The 24,323-nt window shown below is 44.1% G+C and overlaps 1 protein-coding gene across 1 annotated transcript; it reads right to left on the reverse strand.

The window, feature by feature from the left end:
* Positions 1-839: 839 nt before the first annotated feature.
* PTGR1 (prostaglandin reductase 1) lies at positions 840-20,398 on the reverse strand. Its single transcript, XM_082404268.1, is given in 11 exon segments — positions 840-1,960; positions 4,999-5,033; positions 5,036-5,110; positions 5,113-5,115; positions 8,740-8,848; positions 10,827-10,982; positions 13,579-13,696; positions 16,386-16,553; positions 18,281-18,326; positions 19,708-19,823; positions 20,185-20,398. Coding segments are annotated over 11 exon segments (957 nt in total). The 5' UTR covers positions 20,217-20,398; the 3' UTR covers positions 840-1,861.
* Positions 20,399-24,323: the final 3,925 nt, after the last annotated feature.

The raw sequence follows: 24,323 nt of genomic DNA on the forward strand, positions 1-24,323 counted from the left end.
CAGAACATTGAAATCACCCCAGAAAATTCTCTTTTGCCCCTTTGCAGTCAATCCCAATCCCCTATTCCCTGCTCCATCACAGATCTAACGTAAAAGCTAAAAGGGTAAAACTTACAGAATAAAAATATGGGAGAAAAATTTCATGACCTACAGATAGGCAAAGATTTCTTAGGTGAAAGACTAAAAGCACTTAACCATCAAAGAAAAAATGGTAAGTATTATAAAAATTTAAAATATATCCTCTTGGGAATTCACTGGCAGTCCAGTGGTTAGGACTCTGCACTTTCACTGCCAGGGCATGGGTTCAATCCCTGGTTGAGGAACTAAGATCCAGCAAGCCACACAGGGAGGCCAAAAAAAAAAAGCCCAATATATATATATTTATAATATATATATGTGTGTGTATGTATATATGTACACACATGCTCTTGACTTCTGGTTTCTGGTCCAGCATGTATTGCGCTTGGGTGTCATCAGTCTGTCCTAACAACAAGAAAAACATTGAGCATAAAAAAATTAACAACTCTTTTGAGATCAAGCAGAGACCTTAGGTCACGGGGTAAACCACTGCCCCCAGAGTGGGAGAGTCAGACAGATACTGAGAGTCACAAGCTACTGGGGTAGAAGCCCTAGAACAGAACCTACCACGGGACCCAGTGCCGGGGCAGGAACCCTTCACCTGGAGCTGACACGCTGCTGGAGGCTCAAACGTGGGGACAAGTTCGAGAGGTAAAAACACCAGGGGGCGCCCAGCCTTAGGGGTGACCCCACCTTTTCCTGAGTTTTTTCTCAAGCATATGTTATTTCCCCCATATGGGAAGGGGACACAGAAGCACAGGGACTTTAATTTTTTAAATTGCATTTGTAATAGTGAATAAATTTGTTCATTAGATTCAGAATTCAAAAAGCACAAAAGTGTAGTTTTTCTCTTATCCCCCATCCTTCAGGCACACCTCAGTTCTTGTCCCTGGGTTATTACATCTTTCCAGAGGTTTTATACACACACACACACACACACACACACAATCGCACACTTTTTTCCCTTATTTTTTCCTTGTACTCCAATTTGATCCCTCCTCTATTTGGTAGCAGAATTGATCAACAGAACTGACATTTCATGATACTGAATCTCCCAGTCCAAGAGCATGGTAACTTCCATATGTTCAGTCTTCTTTTGTGTTCCTCAGTCATGTTTCAAAGCTTTCTTTATAATAATCTCTCACATTTTTGTTGGCTTATAAAGATTCCCATATGTTATCTTTTTTTGTAGCTGTTGTAAGCGATAGATTCCTTCCTTGGTCTGCCACGTTAGACCTGCCCGCAGAGGACCAATGGGGGCTCCCCTGAGTCCGTGTACATCAGCAATGGTTATTTCTCCTTGTGTAACCATAAGCCATAGGGGTGGTGATCTTCACTTCAAATTCACTGATTTCTGCAGGGAGGTAGCTAACACTTACTGAGTACCTAATATATGCTACGTGTTATGCTGGTGTTTTAAACAAATGTATAATATGTATGTGAAGCAGATGTTACTGTCCTCACTTTACAGATGAAAAATCAGAAGTTCAAGGTCACAGAAGCAGTAAACTTTTGGACTCAAAAGCCATTATTTTCTACCATAACCCTGAGGGAACTATAGCAGGCAGTAAGTTCATTTGGCCATTGTTCAATATGAAATTTTCACTCTCTCTTGCTAATTATATTCCACTTAAATGTATTTTATTAGGTAGATCAAATGCATTACAATTAATGTTTTTTAGATCATGAAGACAGCGTACCTTTTACTAAATGATTATAAAGAAACTAAGTAATCATCCAAATGATTTCTAGATTCCATGTGTCATTTTTGTTCATGCTTTCACTATTGCTTCCCCAAATTCTCTCCTTTCAGCATTCCCATAAATGCAGCTGGCATGTTTTCAAATCCTTCAGTGATGTGTTCATGGTACTGGATTTTACCCTGTATCAAAACAACAACAAATATAATAGATTAATTTTATATTCTAAATTATATACTCATTGTAGCAACAAATTTATCAGTACATCATGGGAAACTTGGAACTAGGAAGTGGAGACCCTATTCTCTTTGAACTTATAGTCATTTGGGGGGCATGACCCACATACACAGTGTATGTAACAGATTACAGTACACATAAGAGTTTAATAATGGGCGTCAGATCACAGTATAACAATACGAGAAATATCACAAGGAAGCAATTAACTAATTTCTAAGTAAACTGAACAGAAAAATTTAATAATGTAATGATCTCAGAAGAGGTGGACGCAGATGGAGCAGGGGACATCCTTGCAGGGTATCATCTGTGTTCATCTTTCCAGTAGCCCAATGCTGTAGCATCATTACCTCTATGTGACCCCTGAAGAGGCAGAACCTGTTCAGGAAATGTAAATACGACGGCAGTCTAATAATATGTCTTCCCTTCAAGCCAAGATTTGTTCAATACATGTTTAACATTCATTTAGGAGTGTGGGAGGGAAGAGTTCATTTAGTGAAGAAGGGTTTTCATTTCTCTTTTTTCTACAAGGCACAGTCTACTAAATAGAACTAATTCACATTCTCACATTATTTTAAAGAGGTCTTATGTGGAGACCTAAGTTACCTTATACTATTTTTCCCTAATGTATCCAGTGATGGTTTAGCATCATTTATGGATTTATGGAGGGACTATTTATTTGCTTGAGGTCACTCAACTAGTATGTAGGGAAACTGGGATTTGAATACTTAACTATCAATAGAAAGCCCCAGCTCATTCCTGTTCTTGAAGAGGCCAAGAACCTGGAAAGGGTCAAAAGCTATAATCAAAAGTTTAGAGGTTAAAAGTAGAGCTTGAATACTAATATAAAATGTTAATAATATGGGAAATGAGGATATAATAGAATACAGAACTCTCTGTACTCTCAGGAATTTTTCTGTAACTCTAAAACTATTCTAAAATAAAAAGTGTATTAAAAAAAGGGGGACGGATGAGAAAGAAATAAGTAGATGAGAGAGAAATTAAACCAATTCACTAGTTACTTAGAACAAAATTATAATTAGGTTCACTTTGTAGGAAGAAAGCATTTGGGACACCAGCACAGTGGTGTCTGCTGTCAGCTGTGATCATGTTTGATTTCACCAACAGGGACAAAGAGGCTACACACTGGGAACTCTAAAAGCATCCCACTCTTCCCAGCTCCCTGGAAAGAGCCCAGCCCAGCACTCGGAGAGTGTCAGACTGGGAAGAACGCCAAGCTCCAGGGGGTGCCAGGGGAGCAGTCTATGTCTTTGAATTTGGAAATGATCAGGAAGCCAGGAGTTAGGAAGTATGGTACCACTTTTCTCCTGGGAAACGAAAATAATGCCACCTCGGTTATTCAGATTTCTGTTGACTAAAACTCCACATGGCGTAAGGTGGGAAAATGATCACAGCTCAGGACAAAGCGATTGGATTCTTCCTCTGGATCTGTAAGGCATGGCTATAAGACGACTCCACTCTAGGACCTCGAAGAGCCGTGGCAAAATATACGCCCCTCTAACACTCATTCTTCTCAACAATGTTCATCTAGTGCCTATTCAGACTATTCTGGGTGGTGTGGACACATCAGAAAACAAAATGCGTGAATATTGCTGCCTTCGTGGAGGTTACATTCTCATGGGAGGGAGACAGACAATAAGTATAATAAATAAGTGAATTATAGTGTATATTATGTTAAAAGATGATAATTGCTATGGATCAAAGTAAGATAAAGAGGATCAACCAGTGAAGGGGGATTGCAATATAAAATAGGGTCGTGTTCAAAGCTTCCTCATTCAGAAGGCAGTTTTCAGCAAAAACGTGAAGGAGGGGGTGAGAATTAAGTAAGCAATTACAGAGAAGTGGAGGGGTGTGGGGAGAGACAGTAAGAAATGAAATTAGAGAGGTAACGGAGGCCAGATAGTGTCCAGCCTTGCAGGGTTTATTCTAAGTGAAATGGGGAGCTTTGCAGGGTTTTGAGCATAAGATGACTTGGGGTGATTTATGCTTTAAAAGATCGCTCTGGCTGCTGTGTTGGGAATTGTCTGTAGGGGTGAAAAAGTGGGAGAGCAGATTAGAGGTCACCACAACATCCGGGCCAGACGAGACGGTGGCCGAGACCAGGATGGTGGCGGTGGAGGAGGGGAAACAGGGCAGATTCTGAATGTATCTCCGAGGTTGGGCCACCAGAATTTGCCGACAGATTAGACACGGATATGAGAGAAAGAAAGGAATCAAAGATAAATTTCAACGTTTTTGAATTGAGCAACTAAAAAGGTTGTCATAACTGAGACGGTGCGGTCTATATATAGAGCAAGTTTGGCAGGAAAGATCAAGACATTTTTGGTTTTTAACACTTTAAGACAGAGATGGAGAAGTGTATTGCACATCCAAGCACGGCTGTTGAACAGTCTAGAGCTCAGGGGAGAGATCTGGGCTGGAGACAGACAGTTGGGAGCTGTCAGCATACAGATGATATTTAAAAGCAAGAGAGTGGATGAGGTAATGAAGGGCTGAGAGAGAGTGGACAGAGGAGAAAAGAGGCCCAGGGACCATGCATGGGGACACTGTTACTAATTTGGAGAGAAGAAAAGAAGCTAGCAGAGGAGTCTGAGGAGGACCAATCAGTGAGGAAAACCAAGAGCCAAGGGAAGCCAAAGGAAGGAGGGAGGGAGTGATGCCCTCTGTCAAACACTCCCCACAGCCAAATGATGCTACGAGCCGACGACTGGCGTTCACGGTGTGAAGGGCATCGGCGACCTTGACAAAAGCTGTGTCGGTGGAAGGGCAACAGTGCAAAACCCGATAGGCGGGTTTAAGAAAGAATGGAAAGAGGGACTGCAGACGGTGAGTGCAGACAAGACTTCCAGGTATTTTGTTATAAAAGGCGGAGCAGTGAGATGAACCCATATTCCCAGTGGAAATGAAATCTGCAGCATCCAAAGGGAAGGGGATCTGGTGGAGGAGTGGCTCTGGAGCCTGTCACCTCTGAGACCCCTGTCAGCAAGTCTTTCAGAGCCTCTGGCGGACTTCTCCTTGCCAGCGGTAGACGGGGAAGCCTTCGAAGTGAAGCTCCTTAAAGATGATGGCCTCCGGGGTGGGCCTGTGAAGAGGAGGGCACATTTGGGCACCAGGGCCCAGGTAGGTGGCCGTGGTGAAAACGCAAGCGGTACAAGGCATGTCAGAGTTCTCCCAGTGCCCTCCCTTCTGTTTCCTCCACTCTTTCTGACCCACGGGACTGCCCACAAGTCAACATGCACTCTGTGGTAGGCAGAATAATGGCCCCCAAAGACGTCCACATCCTGATTCCCAGAGCCTGTGAATATGTTACCTTACGTGGCAAAAGGGACTTTGAAGATATGACTAAGTTAACCTTCAGATGGGGAGATTATTCTGTATTATACAGGTAGGCCCACACGAGGGTCCTTGTAAGGGAAAGAGGGATGCAGAAAAATTGGAGTCGGGAAAAAATATGTGATGATGGAAGCAGAGATCAGAGCGCGCGAGAGAGAGGGAGATTTGGAGATGCAGTGCTGCCGGCTTTGAAGGTGGAGAAAGGGAGTATGAGTCAAGGAACGCAGGCGGCCTCTAGCACTGGAAAAGGCAAGGAAACGAGTCTCTTCTTGAGCCTTCAGAAGGAATGCAGCCCTGCCGACCCATGTTAGACTTCTGACCTCTAGAACTGTAAGACAATACATTTGTGCTGTTTTAAGCCACTAAGTTTGTGGTAAGAGTTAGAGCAGCCATGGGAAACCGACACACACGTGGAGTCCTTGTACAGGCCAGGCAGCCAGGAACTGTTCACCCCTCACCTGCCAGAAGCAAGGTCCACCAAAAACTTCCCAAACAGTTCTAGGGAACAGAAAGAGGTCCTGAAGATAACACGTGAAACATTTCTGTGCTACTCAAGGGTGAATACCCTGATATTCACAATACTTAGCATGTTCTTCTTTATGGCTTAATACAGTCATTTCATGGCGTAAATCTATCAATTTCTGTTCTGTTCTCAAAGTGGATGCAAAACAACTAGTGTCCACCCCTGGCCTACAAGCCTATAAGAGAATAGATCAAGGGGCTCAGCAAATCCCACACCTGCCCCTGCCCTCGCCATTTCAAGATACCAAGAGTTAGCCTGAAACAGTGGGTCTCACGCTTTCATAAGTGTCAGAATAACGTGGAGAGCCTGTGAAAAGCGATTGCTGGGCCCCTCACCCAACTTCTGACTGTGGAGATGGAGTGGGCCCCAAGGATTTGTATTTCTAACGAGTCCCCAGGAGACGGTGATGCTGTTGGTCTGGGGCCCACACTTTGAGAACCACCAGCGTAGAAAAGCACAGGGCGACCCTGCAGCCTGTAAAAAAGATAGTACTCTTCTGTGCGTGAGAGAAAAGGTCGCATTGGTTGCCTGGTTTATTTTCCCAAGGATCCTAAGTGACCAGAAACTGAGGGAATGACACCTGAGCATAGTCTTACAAGTACCAGGAAGTCAGGTGAAAATGCCCAGGGAATATCAGGGCCAGAAGAGCCCAGACGACTGGCAGAATCTAGCTTCAGCATCCTTCTTAACTGGCATTACTCAGGCCTAAAGTTCCCACTTGCTACTTTGAAGAAAGTAATGTCAGCAGTCAGAAAAGTAGGGCTTTGGGACTTCCTGGTGGCACAGTGGTTAAGAATCCACCTGCCAATGCAGGGGACACGGGTTCAATCCCCGGTCCAGTAAGATCCCACATGCCGCGGAGCAACTAAGCCTGTGCGCCACAACTACTGAGCCTGCACTCTAGAGCCTGCAAGCCACAACTACTGAGCCCACACGCTGCAACTACTGAAGTCTGCGCGCCTAGAGCCCATGCTCCGTAACAAGAGAAGCCACCGCAATGAGAAGCCCACGCACGGCAAAGAAGAGTAGCCCCCGCTTGCCACAACTAGAGAAAGCCCGCCTGCAGCAATGAAGACCCAAAGCAGCCAAAAAAAAAAAAAAAGAAAAGAGATAAAGAAAGAAAAGTAGGGCTTTGTCCTGAACCAAAAGAAACTGATGCAAGATGAGTGAGACACGAGAGGGACACATCCAAATGCTAGATTAGTCTTGCAGAAAGCGTGCTTCTCCGGAAGACTCACCCCAGCCATATTTCTCTTGGGTTAAGAAGTGGAGTCCTCATTTTCTCATCTTGGAAGAGGATGAAATACTGTTTCTGGGATTGTCCACGCTGATGGGGATGTGGTTTCTTTATTGCGAGTAGAAAACAAATGTGGCATGAAAGCTGGGGGAAACAATTACTTGCCTCCAAGCTCTCCTAACAGTGAAATATGTTAGAATTTCTGGAGATCAGAGGCAGAGCAGAATCTCACCTGATTAAAATAGAATGGACAAGGCCAGCTTGTCCACAAGGCCAGATAGGTCTCAAAGACCTGAGACCTGAGCCGCTGAACTTGCAAAGACTAATTGCTTAAAAGCCTAGATCAAGTTACTGTGTCCAAAATATTTGGCTGTGGTCAGGAAAATGCATCCTGGACCTCTGCTCAGTTGGCAGGAAGATTTCCCAGGACTCTAGCTTAGCATCAATTAGAAAAATATGGGGGGAAAAGCCCCTAATAAGATTGCCAGGTGCACCTGGAGTGTCCTTCTTGGAGAAAGTAGCGTCTTTGATTTTTCACAACCCAGCAGGGAATCTACAAGTGGTCCTTCCTCAGCCTCTTCCACTCCCACCCACCTGTCTCAGTGCAGCCGAGGTGTTGTTAACTAGCAGGGTTATAAGGTTTCATTCCCACGAGTGAAGCCCATCATTTATTTGTGGTTGCCTGAATCCTGATGGTAATCTGGAAGATTCCTTTTTGTTCTTCTTTCTCCTTTTTAAAAATTTTTAGACCACAGGTAAATCTGTAATCTCACCAACAGCACAGAATCATTTGTAGCAGAAAGGACTCTGTATGAGGAGTTCAGAAGATCTGCTTTTATTCTGAGTCTGTCGCTAATAGGATTGAAAGAGTCTCTGGTCCTTTTGGCCATCCATCTCCCCATCTGTAAAATAAGAGGCCTATACGACATCTCTTAGAAAATTGAGATTTAATGAATATAGTTCTCTAGTTGATACTGCTTTTGGACTTATTTGAGCATGGAGGTGGGAGGGGAAGGTCTCAGCATAAGAGAGTAGAGAAGCGGGGGATGGAGGGCATGGCAGGGCACAGGAGAAGCAAAACAAGGACATTCTAGGGATGGAGAGAAAATGCATGCTCCTTTCCCTTGTAGTGGAAATTGTCAGTTTGGTGCTGCTGCAGGAAACTCTGCCCACTACTGTCTGAAGGAAATGGCAGCCTGTTTTCCCTTCACCCACATTAAGCCACCGTCTACCCACCCCCAAACCTCCAGCACATCCCGAATATCCTGAAGAACCCTAAGTTTTTACCAGTCAGGACAACGTGTTCTATTTCTAAATCAAATCATGGCTTTTTACAACTTTGCAGAAAACAGTAGGTAAAAAACTAAAACTTTTAATAACTCTGTTTCTTCCATATTTTCAGCTCCTGTTACTTTCTCTATGTCAAAATCCAGTATAAGCTGATTTAGCACAAATATACACAATTATGTATTTTTAGTTTAATAAATACTATTTCATCAAGAATATTAGGAAATCTTTTAAATACTTTGATAGTCACTGGCCTATACCATATCTGTGAATCTCCTCCTTGTCCCATCTTTCTACACCTGTGATCATGTGTGTGAGCTCATTACCTGGGGGAAGGGGGCCGGTTCTGTTATATGTAGAGATGGGTCCACGTATAGCAATTCTTCCAAATTTCTTAATCTGGGGGATAACAACGTTGGAAAACTCTACACCCACCTAAACAGACAGGGAAACAAAAAACCGAAACCTTTAAATAACCTAAACCCTAGAAGATTCAGGAAAATCATTAACTCACAATGATCATTTCACAATACTTGTTTTAGCAGCAATAACACTGATTAAATTAGCACCGCAGGGCAGAAAATTGCAGTTGGAAAAAGACATTAGAAACTAGGCATTTTCATTTGACTGTAGAAATATACCTTGTATAACTTATAAATTTTACTTCACTATAATTTGGGGTTTTTTGATCAGTTCAATAATCTCATTGCCTTATCTAAAACTATGGAAAAATAACTCAGAAGCCATATCAAGAACAAAGTTGGAGGACTCACATTTTCTGATCTCAAAACTTACTACGAAGCTATATCAATCAAGACAGTGTGAGAACGGAAATATAGATCAATAGTACTAAATTGAGAGTCCAAAATAAGCCCTTACGTTTATAGTCAATTGATTTTTGACAAGAGTGCCAAAACAATTCAACAGGGGAAAAAACAGTCTTTTTAACAAATGGTGCAGAACAACTGACATCCACATGGAAAAGAATGAAATAGGACTCCTTCCTTACACGATACACAAAAATTAACTTAAAACGTGTCATAGACCTAAATGTAAGAGCTAAAACGATAAAACTCTTAGGAAAAAACCATAGGAGTAAACCTTTGTGACCTTGGATAAGGCAAGGCCTTCTTAGACGTGACACCAAAAGCCTAAGCAACAAAAGAAAAAATAAATTGGACTTCATGAAAAATTTAAAACTTCTGTGTTTCAAAGGACACCATCAAGAAAGTGGAAGAAAAGAAAAGGAAAGTGAAAGCAACTCACAGAATAAGAGAAAATATTTGCAAACCCTATACAGGAGATATTATTACTAATGATCCTCATTATAAGTATATTCCGTATTTGAGAATTGGCCGACTTGCTAAAATTTATTTATAACCCCAAAATCAATACTCATAGAGCTTTCCCTGGTCATTTGCAGACATACACAGAGTGGCTAGTGGCAAAAGAGACACAAAGTTCCCAGCTAAGGTCAAAAAAGGCCAAGGGTCTGCCTTCTTTTTTCAGCTCTCATTCCAGAGATTACCAGAGGATGAAGACAGTAGGGGGCAGTGTAGAGTGGTTCAAGAAGCTCCAGCTCTGGGGCCAGCTGAATGGAGTATGAATCCCAACTGTGGGAGGATTAGTCCTGGGGCAGCCTCAGACAAGTTACTTAACACTTTTAAACAAAATTTTTCTCTTTTGAAATAAAGAAAAGAGAAGCTACAGGAAGGATTTAAGATTGTAATCTATGTAAGATATGTGCATGTGTGTGCACACTTCCAGTAGGAGCAATGGTTCAGTGTTTGTGGTGACTTTATAGAACATAACAACCAGGAATACTGAGAATTGACTGTATCTGATAAGGGACTTGGGTCCAGAATATACAAAGAACTCTGACAACTCAACAAATAACCCAGCTGAAAATGGTCGAAGGATTTGAGCAAACATTTCTCCAAAGAAGACATACAAATGGCCAATAAGCACATGAAAAGATGCTCAACATCATTAGCCATTGGAGAAATGCAAATCAAAACCACAACAAAATATCACTTCAAACTCACTAGGATAGCCACAATCAAAATGACAGATAATAAAACCTTGAAAACATGCTAAATGTAAGAAGCCAGTCACAAAATATCACTTTTGGGGGGACAAAGGGGAGTGACTGCTAATGAATACAAGCATTTCTTTTCAGGGTGATGAAAATGTTCTAAAATTGTGGCAAGGGTTGTACAATTCTGTGAATACACTAAAAATTAGAGTTCTATGCTTTAAACAGGTAAATTATATCTCAATAAAGCTGTTTTTTAAAAAAGGTATATGTGCTTTCCTCATATATTTTTAGATGGAAACTCTAGAAGTAGATTCCCTCATATAGTGCTTTGTTGCTTTGCTAGTAAATCAGATATTAAGTCCAATTTGTACTTACATTATCAAAATCACAATCATAACCCTCAGGAGAGGCTTTTTGCAAAGTTTCTTCCAAAGACTTTACTGTTTTGTAGTTAAAGGCAACATCAAATCCATACTTTTCAAGGCAGGTAACCCTTCTGTCAGACCCTGCTGCTCCAACAACTTTGCAGCCCTAAATGGGTAGAAAAATGGAAACTATTTATAAACCACAAGCATGGGCCAAATCTATCCTCCTAGTCTAGAATGGCCAGGTTCCTCCAGAACACCCTCCTAGGTGCTGAGCCACATATATAATGCGCCAACAGACCCCCTAGGTGAAATTCGTCCCTAAACTAACCTATGATACAACCCAACCATAACTTCAGCTTGCCTCTGACCACCCCACCGATCCCTCCTATGTTTAGGTAGTTTGCAGCTCATTTCAACCTGCTGGCTTGACTCTCCTGTTTCTTTATGTTGGGGCTTCTTCTCCCTTGCAATGACTTGCATGCTATCTCTTGGTGCAGTGACTCTTTAGACTATAATTTTGGCTCTGCCCTGGGACTCTCATATCAAAGACAGCCCTCCTGGTAACTGCCCCGTGTTCTGTGATTTGGCCCAAAGCATTGGACTAGATGCTGCCTAATCATAGAGGAACTGGAGTGCATTCTGAGAAGCACTTTCAGGTTGAGACTAGAGATTATATTGGTACACAGAGAGTAGATCTTCTGGAAGCTCTCTTCTATTCTGAATGTCTCGTGAAGACCAGAATATCAGCCTCTGTTCACTTTCAATTGGGGAAAGGCCTTTGGGTTCGTACATGTATCTGTACAAACAACTGCCATATACTTTTTCCATTCCTTCATGATTCAAGAAAAAACAATTTTGCAAAATCTCTTATCCTTGGTCCTTTTGCCTTCTAACCTTATACTCTCATAAGATGATCTCATTTACTCTTATGACCTCACTGCCACCTTCATGCAGATGATTCCCTTGTTTATTAACTCCAGCCATGCCTCTCTCCTGAGTTCCAAATCAGTATTTCCAACGACCTATAACAATCTTCACTTGGAGAGCCTAAGGGGCCTCCAATCAATGTGTCTAAAATGGAATCTTTTTTTTCCTTGCTTCTTACCTGTTGTTCCTCCTCTATTCTTTATTGTAGTGGGTGATACCACGCAGTTATCCAAACCTGAAACATGTGGGTCAAAGGAGATGCTTTCCTTTCTCCTGTTATCCACATCCAATCACCAGGTGTTTATTCTTTTTCAACAAATATCCTTAAAAGCTGCCTCTGACGTCCCATCTTCACTGTCAGGGTATCATAATTTTTATCTGAATTATTGTAAGAGCATCCTAATCTGACTTCTTTTTTCTAGTATTGTGTCCCTATGAACTATTCTCCTCCCAGGGTCAAAAAGATTTCTCTAAAATGCAGAATTAATCATGTCATTCCTCTAAGGGTTAAGCACAAACTTCTTAGCATGACAGTCTCTAACAGAGTTTCTAAAAGAATAGGTTTAAGAATGAGTCCTATCAGGACTTCCCTGGTGGTCCAGTGGTTAAGACTCTGCGCTTCCATGGCCGGGGTCACGGGTTTGATCCCTGGTTGGGGAACTAAGATCCCACATGCTGCATGGCACAGCCAGAAAAAAAAAAAAGAAAAGGGAGAGAGACGGCTCTTCCCTAATTAAAAAATACGTCCTATCAAATTTTTGAAATAAAAATCCCTTAAAGTTTTAATAAAACATTTAAAATTTGAATTTTGGAAGTATTACTAATTCATTTTGTAAGTCTAGCATAACCCAAAGCTAAACACTGATAAGTTCCAAACAAAAGACTTTAAACCAAACTCACCTATGAATATAGATGCAAAAATTCTATATAAAATGTTATTAAATCAAATCCAAAAGTATAAATTCATAATACACCATTGGTAAATAACGATTATTTCAGAATGCTATTATGGTGTAACATTAGAAAACTAATGTAATTCCTTAACTGCAGAATTTGCAACCTGTATGACAGCCTAATCTCTTTATTTGTATTCCAAGCTCCCATTAGCACTGGAGACCAGCCCAAACCCTTGGCTGTTGGTTGTAGTCCTGTACTCATCTGTATCCTCCCTGTTTCCCTAGAAACTAGATCCTGAATCCAACATCCAGCCTCTGGCAAAGGATAAGCCAAACCAGATCACCTTGGAACATTTCCACTATGTGATACATCCTGACCATGTGTGAGCTGCCTGATGTCTTGTACCCCTACCATCAAATCAGATCTCTTGAGCACAGACACCTGTCCAGATCAGAGGCAATGTTTCCATGCCCTGCGTGCCTCCCATGAGTTAGTTCCCAAGCTGGGGCCCCACCGCTCTGGGCTGACTGCAGTAGCCTTTTGCAATGGGGCCGTGTGTGTGATGACTCTTGGTTGGCTGATCTCAAGTCCCTCTTAATTGTTGGGGGCAATCATGAAGAAAGGGCATTAAGTTGTAACAAGAAATGTTCAGTAAAAACTATGAAAATAGTTACTGCTTACAAATTCACTACTCTAGCAGAGGCCATTCCTGACTTGAGACCTGCAGTGGTATCAAATTACAATGTTCAGGTCATCTTTGCTGCGCCATTTCCCCCATTCCCCCCGTTTCTCAGTCATTCCCAATCTCCAGCTTCTCAACGGAATAGACTAGTAGACCAAACTCCCTGAGACGACAAAAGGTCTGCTGTGTTCACCTCTGCATTCCCAGGGCACGCTGTGGGCGCTGAGTAAATGTTTGTTACGGAGGAAGACACCTTGAGCTTAGCGATCTGCCCCACAACAGAGCCCACTGCTCCTGCGGCCATGTTAACCAGCACTGTTTCTCCACCCTGCACACCACAGATGTCAAGCCGGCCAGAGTAGGCTGTTAGGCTAAGGGAAGAAAAGTAAGGCTATGGGGATAAATTTGTTTCTTTCCCTTGTATCTCATTTATATATACCCTGAAGTCCTTCTCGGCAGCTCAGTGCCATGGGTCCAGGTAAAAGACAGAAAATATAGGAAATGGATATTACCAGCCACTAATGGTCCACCTCCTCCTTCTTTACCTCCAGGAGAGGAAAAAAGATGATGGGAACTAGGGAGGGAACAGAGAGGTGGCTGGAAGGGGGGAGTCTCAGGCGAAGTTTCAGGGGTGAAGGAAAATAGATCCCCCTTAAACTTTAGGGATCCAAGAACAGAGAGCTTATGCCTCATTCCTATGTAAGTTCTAGGGAGATGGCGAGCTTCATGGGGAAAGCCTCCATGTCATCATGGTGCCATAAACAGATATGATGGTATATGGTGTCTAGGCCTGAGAGGGCCAGGAAGAAACACCTTGAACTTCCCATGGCTCCAGAGTGGTATGAAAGAACATCTGCAATCTCCCCATCTCATCCCTAGTGAGATGCCAAAGTTAGCTTGCAGGGAAACGACTAGTGGGCCTGCAAAGATGCAGCTCACATAGCACCGATGGGGATTAGGTCAAGAAACCACCACACTTCAGTGGATTTCCAGCTTGGAAGGGGATGTGGCTGAGGACTCAATGAGAAAAGTTACACTTTGAGACAGGGGGACCAACACAAAACTAAGATCAAGAGCAAGAAGTTGGGCTTCCCTGGTGGCGCAGTGGTTGAGAATCTGCCTGCCAATGCGGGGGACACGGGTTCAAGCCCTGGTCTGGGAAGATCCCACATGCCGCGGAGCAGCTGGGCCCGTGAGCCACAATTACTGAGCCTGCGCGTCTGGAGCCTGTGCTCCACAACAAGAGAGGCCGCGATGGTGAGAGGCCCGCGCACCATGATGAAGAGTGGCCCCCACTTGCCGCAACTAGAGAAAGCCCTCGCACAGAAACGAAGACCCAACACAGCTATAAATAAATAAATTAAAAAAAAAAAAAGTAAAATGGAGATAGGATGAAGAAGCCAGCAGTAAAGAAATCCTAGAGGGAAAATGAAAGGTATGCTTTGGACGAAGGAGGACTGGATAGAATCAACAGGTTGGAGAGCAAAACACTTGAATTCTTCCAGCTTAACAAGAAGACAGAGATCCTATTGAAGGAAATAATGCAATACTTTGGGAGGATGTTAAATCTTTGGAGCCTGGACAGCTGAAAGACCCTAGGTTCAAAGTTCAACTTCTTTTATAGTTTATAGCAGAAGTTCCAGCATTCTGGAAGGGTTGACCCATCCCACTGGTAAGGGCGCATAATGGCAGGAATTCTCAAAGAATTGGTGGTGTGTTGCTCATGGAGGCTAGAAATATGGCATATGTAACCCCTCCCCCTCAGTCTTTGAGAACCACTGGTATGAAGTTGATTATCTGGAGTAAAAGCGTACTCCTTAGGGGCTTGAAATGGGTGAATGAGAAATATACCCACAAATGAATACATTATCCTCTGTTTTTAGAATTCAAATCTCCTAATATTTTACCAATTACTTTCTCTCCAACTAAGTCATGGGAGACTGGCTCCTTGGTTTCCTCATGTCTGCCTTCACCCCCGTGCTCCTACCCCCAGCTCACCATTTAGAGAAGGATGGATGGGATAACAAGGTGGGAGAGGAAGAGCTGTCACTAGTAGAGGGTACGGGCAGGCAGGAAAGACCGGAAAGGGCTGTCATTCTGTTTAGTGCCTTAAGCATCCGCTAATTTCACAATGTTGTCTCTTGGCTGTGGCAGTTCTGAGGAGCTCAAATTCTGTGTGTTATATGAACTTGGGGGGTATGGGACTGGTTTTGCTGGAGGCTGATCATTTGGGGATATATATATTTCTGCTTCATTCTTTAGAAGTCCTTCAAAGGGTGAAAAGAAAGAGGGAGGAAGGGTGGGAAGAAGGAATGAAGAAAGAAAAGGATCACACAACTTAGAGAAATTACTTAGAGAAACTTTCCAGGCTAGGAAAATTTGGGGGACTTCAAAGGGCATTCAGTTGACCTTGCTTCTCCAGGACCTGAGAGGAAACTTGAGGTGCAAAGTGCAGCTGGGCCCTGGAGGGCAGACACAGGATGAACTGACCAGGAGTCTTCCTGAGGGATAAGGCCAAGAGACACTTGAGTGTTTTAAATCTGCACCACACTGACTGTACAACTATACTGTGATTCATCTCAGTTATTTAAACTTCAGATCCCCTGACACCTCCGGAAACTCAGATGTGGAAAGGAGGTGAGGTATCAGAGACAGTACAGAAAGGCCAAGGTACACTGAACTCTTTTTCCCTTTTTAAACTCTGAAATGGAGGCAGACATGAGTGAGGGGTGAAGCCAAGACCTTTCCAGGGACAGAAGGAGCTGGTTCCTTTGTGTCACGCCATTTACCAGAGGCTTGAGAGGGACAATGCGCCCCCTCCCTCCCACGCTGCTCCTCACTGTCACTTTCTCTTTGCACCTGAGTTCCCCTCTCTCTCCTTCAGTCCCAAGGCTAACTCTAGCCCCTCTTCTTCCCTTCTTAGTCCCATCATCCTTTCTAATCAGCCCCTGAGCCTAGAACGTCTCGAGTCTCTTCTCGTTGATCAAGTTCTGGACCAACCATTTTGGAAAACCAGGATGTCAGGTATTCAAACGAGTGAAATAAACCCATGAAACTCACCTGGGCATGCCAACCATTCCCAGAGCCAAAGACAGTGGTAACGTGTCCGGCCACTCTGCAAGCAGCTTTTCCAGGTTTTTCCCATCAGAAATGGAGTGCGCTGTCCAGCCGGAAGGAGCCACTACAGTAGTTCCTATTGGGAAGGCTGCGTTTTTACTTTCCACAACCCTGAAAGAGACAGCACATTCAGACACGGGAAACCCCTTTCCTTTCCAGTGAGTCCGATGCTGCATGGTTAATGGCCACAGAGGGGTACTGAGTTTCATGTTCCGTGATTTAATAGCCTACCACATCTCTCCATCTGAACTCTTAGCCATTGGTCTCTCCTCCTCAAGAAAAAATATGGGCCCTCAGAGAGGAATTCTCAACTGGTCCAGCATCTGTCCCTGTCATCACTCACTCTTCTCTCTAAGCAAGAGGTGTTCATCCTCTGGCTCAAGGTGACCTGGACACCAGCCTCTTCTCTTCTTCAGAGGCTACCCTCCATTTCTTAGCCCTTCCTCTCTTTTGAATCCTCAACATTCTCCTCTCTTACTGTCCCTTTCTTACAATCTCATCCTATCTCTACCTCGTCTCTCTCTCTTCTTCTTCTTTTAACAGCCAAGTTTCTTCACTTCCCATTCACTTGATAACCCAATGCAACCTGCCTTCCACCCCCACTGTTGGAAGAAACCTAAATGTCCATCAAGAGAGGAATGGATAAAGAAGATGTGGTACATATATACAATGGAATATTACTCAACCATAAAAAGGAATGAAACTGGGTCATTTGTAGAGATGTGGATGGACCTAGAGAGTGTCATACAGAGTGAAGTAAGTCAGAAAGAGAAAAACAAATATCATATATTAATGCATATATGTGGAATCTAGAAAAATGGTATAGATGACTTTATTTGCAAAGCAGAAATAGAGACACAGATGTAGAGAACAAACGTATGGATACCAAGGGGGAAAGGGGTGGGGTGGGAGGAATTAGGATATTGGGATTGACACATACATACTAATGATACTATGTATAAAATAGACAACTGATGGGAACATACTGTATAGCACAGGGAACTGTACTTAATGCACTGTGGTGTCCTAAATGGGAGGGAAACCCAAAAGGGAGAGGATCTATGTATATGTATGGCTGATTCGTTTTGCTGTGCAGTAGAAACTAACACAACATTGTAAAGCAACTAGACTCCAATAAACATTAATAAAAAAACAAAACAAAACAAAAAAACATAAGCCAGGTACACTGGGTACTTGTTACCCAAAACACCAGACACACAAAAAGGGATGCTAGTTAACATTTGGAAACATATTTTTCACTTTAGATTTTAATCTCTACCAATCAACTATGAAAAAAATTATTTAAAAGAATGATGGCTGCATTGTTTACCTAGGCAAAAAGTTACTGAGTCAGTGGCCAGTGAAAGCGTTTTTTCTCTCCTCTCCCTGAACTGTTTACTAAGTACACACGTTTTAGTCGACTGCAGATTACCTAAATTAAAAGAATATAGGTAAAGGAAAGGCAAGAAAACCTAATTTTAGTCTTAGCGTCTTTCTCTACCCAAATTATTTGCCAGTAGTTAAATGGAGAAATTCGAGCTTGGCTTCTTTCTTCTTTTACGTTTTTGGGAAGGAATTCTGGTGAACAATGAGAGGTAAATTGTGCACATGAAGATAGGGGATGGCTGTAAAGTAAAGGGGCCAGTGTAATCCCTCACTGCTCTGCTCAGACTTTGGCCTGAAAAAGATGAGCATCCGTGAATCCCATCACTGACATCCTACTGGGAGAAACAGGGGGAAGTCACAGCGTTTTGAATCAGCTGGATATTTTAAAAGATTGACCACGTCAAAGTAGTGTCCAATGCACAACATAAGAATTTTCTGGAGGAAAATAATACCTCATATAAGGATCCACGGTGAAGAACAAAGCTTCCAGCAGGACCTCTACAAAATAAAGCATTCCACAGGCAATTAGAAACCCTGGCCTGATGCCTTGTCTCTGGCCTTCTAAATAAACACAGACAATCTCTCTGCTTCTGGGTTGCCCTCTCTGTGCTTTCTACTGAAGAGCCAAGAAGGGCTCTCACCTTTGTCTCAGTCCAGTTAATAAAAATAAAATTAATTTTTAAAATTTTTAAATAAAATTTAAAATTATGTTTATTTATACAGTACTCACTCCATGCTCTACATAGACTATTTCATATGATGTTCTGAACAATTATTGTTTCCATTTTATTTAAGCTTAGGTTAAGTATCTTGACCAGGGCCACATTTGTAACCACTATGTTACAGGGCTCACATAGGGTTTTATTACCAGTCTCAGTTAGTATTAAAAAATACATGCATTTTGCTGGAGTGACCCTCATGCACCCATCCTCTGGAATTTTGGTTCTGAGTTTTGGCTATCCCAATCTAGATGGGATCGATAACTTTGCCATGCTACTTGATTGCATGCCCTTTTCTCAAAGCTTACCTACCTGAAAATAGCCCTTAGAGACACCCTTTAGCACGTGCTCTGCAAAGCTTGTCTCCAAACACGTGATGGGGTGTGTCACCATTTCTCTCCCTTCAATTTCTGCAGGGATATTGTCTGCTCACAGGGATAGTCTGAGGTCTTCACAGTGCTGCTAGGCAGTTCTTACCCTACTGTCATCGTGGGGCTCACTGGGACAGAGAGGAAATCCCCCCCATGGGCTGGCGAAAGTCAGGAAGAACAATGCACCCAAGAATGCGTTTCAATTACCAAGGAAAGTAGAGGGATCTTCTAACATGACACTGAGGCTTCACACACACAGCCTTGAAAAGGTCTCTGCGGCCATTTGCAAAAGGGCCACAGATACCACCCATCCCTGTGTGCGGGCTTCTTTGCCGTCCTCCCATCAAGAAGTCTACTGCCACACCTTGAATCTGGGCTTGCTTTGATGAACATCATATTAGCAAACATGATATAAGTAGAGGCTTGAAAAGTGCTTGCATATTGGATCTTGCCAATTCCTGTTGCTCTAGATTTATGAAATCACAGTGAAAACAAAGAGCTCAAACCAGCCAGCTAGGAAGGCCACATAGAGGAGAACTGAGGCGTGCACCTGAGCAGAAAGCCGGCTTACATGACATGTGAGTGACGACCATCCTAAGTTAACCATTTAGCCCAGATGAGACCTACAGAAGGCCCACCAACTTAACCCAGCCCAAACTGCCAACCCACAGAATTGTGAACTAATAAATGATTGTTGTTTGAAGTCACTAAATGTGGAGGTAGTTTGTTATCCAGCAAAGGCAAACTGATATAGTCTCTTCCAACTTAAATCTAATAAGTATGACTTACCTCCATTTTTTAAGGGTGGGAGTTCGACTGTCTTCAATTCAAAGTCACTATTAGTAGGGTGGCCTACAAAGTGCTTCTTCAGGGTCCAGCTCTTAGCATGAACCATCCTGAAGCTCCTAGAACACAGTAAACATGTAGTCAATGCCATGAAGTGATTGGATTCTTATGGCTCCCTAAGTGTTGCGCTGAGGCCAGACAGCAGGGTCTACCCATCATCAACTTTGCCATTATCATTTAACATCAATCACGTTTATTTAGTATTCACCGTTTCTATTGGTGTGTTAAGCACGTCATACTTATCATCTCATTTTACCCTCATAATTTCCCTATAAGATAGGTATTATCATTGCCAGTGCACAGTTGTACAGAAGAGGAAACTGAGGCTACCTTAGAAATCTCCAAGGCAAGGAACAACGTTAACCCACACAAATTCCTCCTAGCCACTGCTAAGGTTTCGCTAGGGCACTGAACAACTACCTGGAGTGCAAATATTCCATTTCTGTCCTCATATGAAGCGAATTCTAAGAAAAAGTATCAAACACAAAGAACCGACGTCCATGCACATCTTTCAAAGGGACAGAGCGCTGCGTTCTAAGGCAAGCAGTCTCAGGAACACCTGACAACCGCCGGGTGGCGCTGCGCTCAGCCCCATTTTCAAGCGCGAGTTTTCTTTGGCACGGGGAAATCAGGGTCTGTTTGGGTTTAAACTTGCCTGCAGACAAGGCCAAGAGAAGATGATTCAGGCGGCCCTGAGCTCTCAGGACATTTTGCTTGGAGCGATCGAGGTGGTTCGACCCGAAACCTTACTGTTCCTACTTGTCTTTTTTTTCCCAAAAAAGGCAGCCGCTGAGAATTCTGGACTCGCCATAAGTCCAGAAGCACCCGTGGAAAGGGCGCGACTGCGGAGGCAGGCGAGGATCAGGACGAGCCCCACCCGCTAGAGGAAGGGGGCCAGGTGGGATGCCCGGTCCAGGCGCACTGGCCCCCGGATCCCACCTCCTCGCCGCGCCCATACCCGTCCGTTAAATGAATTCCGACCCCTGCCTTTCTTCTCCTTCCACACTTGTCCCACTTTTGTAGTCCCGCAAGTTCCTTCGCCAGCCCCCTCCCAGGTGCAGGCAGCTATGCCAGGCACCCAAAATACAGCCAGGCCACGCCCTTCCCTCCAGCAGCCGTCTCCGATCTCTCCAAGAACCTGCACGGGCCAGGAAGCATCGGTCCGGGCGTCCTGCTTCCAAGTTTCTTCCGAGGGCAAGACGCAGAGGTTACTCAGCATTAGGAGAGGGCGAGCAGCACGCAAACGCTCCGCCACAGGGGAGTCTAGATTCTAAAGCTGTGGGGTTGGGCATATTTACTTACCAACGTCCGCAGCCTCCATTACCTAAAGCAGGGAGTTGGGACTGCGCAGCGGAACTCCGGGAGCCGGGATTTACGGCCGGTCCCAGGAGAGGGTGGGGTTTCCCCCAGGGCGCGGCTGCTCCGGGAAGCGTGTGGGCACCGGCCCGGGGAGGGTCACAGGGATCGAGGAGAGTGTGTGTGTGTGTGTGTGTGTGTGTGTGTGTGTGTGTAGTAAAAGCCTCCAGGGAGCAGGGGGACCAAGGCGGGGTCCCGCCGCGGCCGGGGGGCTCCTCCTCAGTCCCGCAGCTTGCCCGGCGTCCATACCCCCACCCGGGCACTCGGGTGCTGGCCCCGTGCCCGCCTGGCCCCAGTCTCCGTGATGAACACCTCTTTACCCTGTAAGAGCCAATTCAAGGCTCACCTACTCTGTGAGTCTTTCTCAGACTCTCCCGGGCAGGAGTGAGCGCCCCTGCAGCTAGGGCGCCCCACCCCGCCGCAGCCCTGCAACGCCCAGCCCTTGGTAGGGCCTTTCCCCGGCGACTCCAGGAGGAATGGTGGATCCAGGGACGCGCTGTGCGCAAGGCAAAGGTGCCCGGGCTCGGTTCCAAGCCTGCGCCCACCACTTCCTAACGGTGCAGCTCTGAATGAGCTACTTAACCCCTTCCTGCCTAACTGACCCATCTGCGAGATCGGGATAAGAGTAGTGCTTCATGAAAATTAAGTCTTTTTAAAGAATAAAATGAGTTAACACCAAGTGCTTAGACTAGTACTGGCGTGTGGTAAGCTCAATAAACGCTAGATCCCGGTAACAATCTTTTGATCTCCCCACTGGCCCTGAGTCAGTCCCAGGCACCCCACACTGTCTCATTCAATTGTACACCCCCAACTCCGAGCCCAATCCTGGTCGGTCACATAAACAGTGAAATAATGCAAAGATGTTTAAAGAACACTGCCCCTTCTCCTGCATTACCCTCTCCGAAAGGCAACAGATGTTACCAGTCCAGTGTTGACCCTTTCCCTCTCTTCTCCACAGTGCTTCAGACATATACACTTAGAAGGTTCCCTGCCCCGCGACCCGTTTTCACAAACACGTGATCATTCTAAAGCTGGTACTCTGCATCTTATTTTTTTATTTTCCCAGACTGAAAATCTTAGGCCTGGGTTATCTAAACCAGGGATAGGATTCTTTTTAACAAGGCACTGAGTGAAAGATTCAGAACTCCAAGAGGATATAGCATTAAGTAATAATCAGATGTTAGCTATACAGTATTGCCAGATTCGCAGGAAGGATTGTTTGTTGGCTTCAAAAACTTTCCACAAAAGAGTTGAAAGAAATCTGGATGTCTCTGAAAGAGTGTATATTGGATTGCTCGGGCTGCCATAACAAAACACCATAGACTCGGTGGCTTAAACAACAGACATTTATTTCCTCATGGCTATGGAGGCTGGAAGTCCAAGATCAAAGTGTTGGCAGGTTTGGTTTTTCCTGAACCCTCGCTCCTTGGCTTGCAGATGGCGGCCTTCTTTCTGTGTCTTCACATGGCCTTTTCTCAGTGCACATACATCCCAGGTGTCTCTCTCTCTTCTTTAAGGACACCAATCATATTGGATTATAACCTTACCTAACAGTCTCAGTTGGATTTAATCATCTCTTTGAAAGCCCTGTCTCCAGGGACTTCCCTGGTGGCACAGTGGTTAAGAATCCACTTGCCAATGCAGGGGACACGGGTTCGAGCCTTGGTCCAGGAAGATCCCACATGCTGCAGAGCAACTAAGCCCGTGTGCCACAACTACTGAGCCTGTGCTCTAGGGCCCGCGAGCCACAACTACTGAAGCCCACATGCCTAGAGCCCGTGCTCTGCCACAAAGAGAAGCCACCACAATGAGAAGCCCACGCACCGCAACGAAGAGTAGCCCCCGCTCGCCTTCCTGTGCCAATGAAGACCCAAAGCAGCCAAAAATAAAGAAAGAAAGAAAGCCCTGTCTCCAGATACATGGATTAGAGCCCACTCATATGATCTCGCTTAAACTTAATTACCTCGTTAAACTCCTATCTCCAAAAATGATTATATTCTGAGGTTCTGGGTTTGGGGTTTCAACACATGAATTTTGGGAGAACATAATTCAGCTCATAACAGAGTGTATGGGTAAAGTGTGGTGGATGTACACTGGGAGGTATTACGCAGCTATCAGAAGCACTGGGTTAGATGGACATAAAGCAGCCTGGATGGATCCTAAAAACACAATGCTGCGTGAGAAAAGTATGGAACAGACAGACGTGTGTGAGCCGGTATCATTTCTATAAATTAAGGGCACTATGAGCCCTTAGTGCACATTATGCAAGAACATTTACAAAAAATACAAACTACATATTAAATACATCACAATAGTTGCCTATGGTATCAGGAGGAGAAGAGGAGGGAAAGGGGATTGCTTTTTAAAGGCACATAAATTAATGAGAGACAGAGGGAGAGAGAGAATTTGGCAGACCAGTGGTGATAGTACACTGTAAACTCTGATGAGTATGAGGAACTCAACCCTCCGGCCCTCAGTCCAAAATGAAATACGCACAGTGTGGAAATCAAGACACCCCTCCCGCATCTTCTTAGCAGAGCGTAGAGAGAGGTTTTGCTACAGTCCAGCTCCATGGACACAAGACAAACTGCTTCCCTCTTTTTATCTGAGACATTGGCCCAAGTGGTGACACCAAGTTGCAACATATGCTTTCCCATTTGGGGCTCAGAAGATGTATGGTTTCCTCTATTCTCTAACAGAAATATTGCAATGTAACCAAAGTAATAAGTATGTACACTTAATGGCAGAGAGCCAGATGTAAAGACTTTGAAAAAGATTTCATGCCTGGTATATCCAGTGGCAGACCATGTTGGTTGCCTGTCCAATATCCAATATCCTCTTTGTCCTTCCTACATACATAGCCCAATTTTGTTTAGGGTAGCCGTGTACCCAGTTAAAGAACTCTGCTTCCAGGCTCCTTTGTAGCTGGGATTTTGACATAGTTCTGGTCAATGAGACAAGCAGAAATCTAACGGGTAGGGCTTTTAGGAAACATTGTTTCCCAATTAAAATAAAAAGGGAGAAACTCAATAGACATGCATCTTTTGTCCTTTGTCTTTCTTCCTGCCTGAAATGTGGAGACGCTGCCCAGGGGTGCAACGAACATTTTGTGACCATGGAGCCACTCACGACAGGTGGCAGTAGAGAAAGGGAAGAGACGTCTGGTTTCCTGAGTAGTTGCATGAGCCCTGGACTTCCTTCTT

This window comes from Balaenoptera borealis (assembly GCF_965194805.1).
Source record: "Balaenoptera borealis genome assembly, chromosome: 8".
NCBI classification, from domain to species: domain Eukaryota; kingdom Metazoa; phylum Chordata; class Mammalia; order Artiodactyla; family Balaenopteridae; genus Balaenoptera; species Balaenoptera borealis.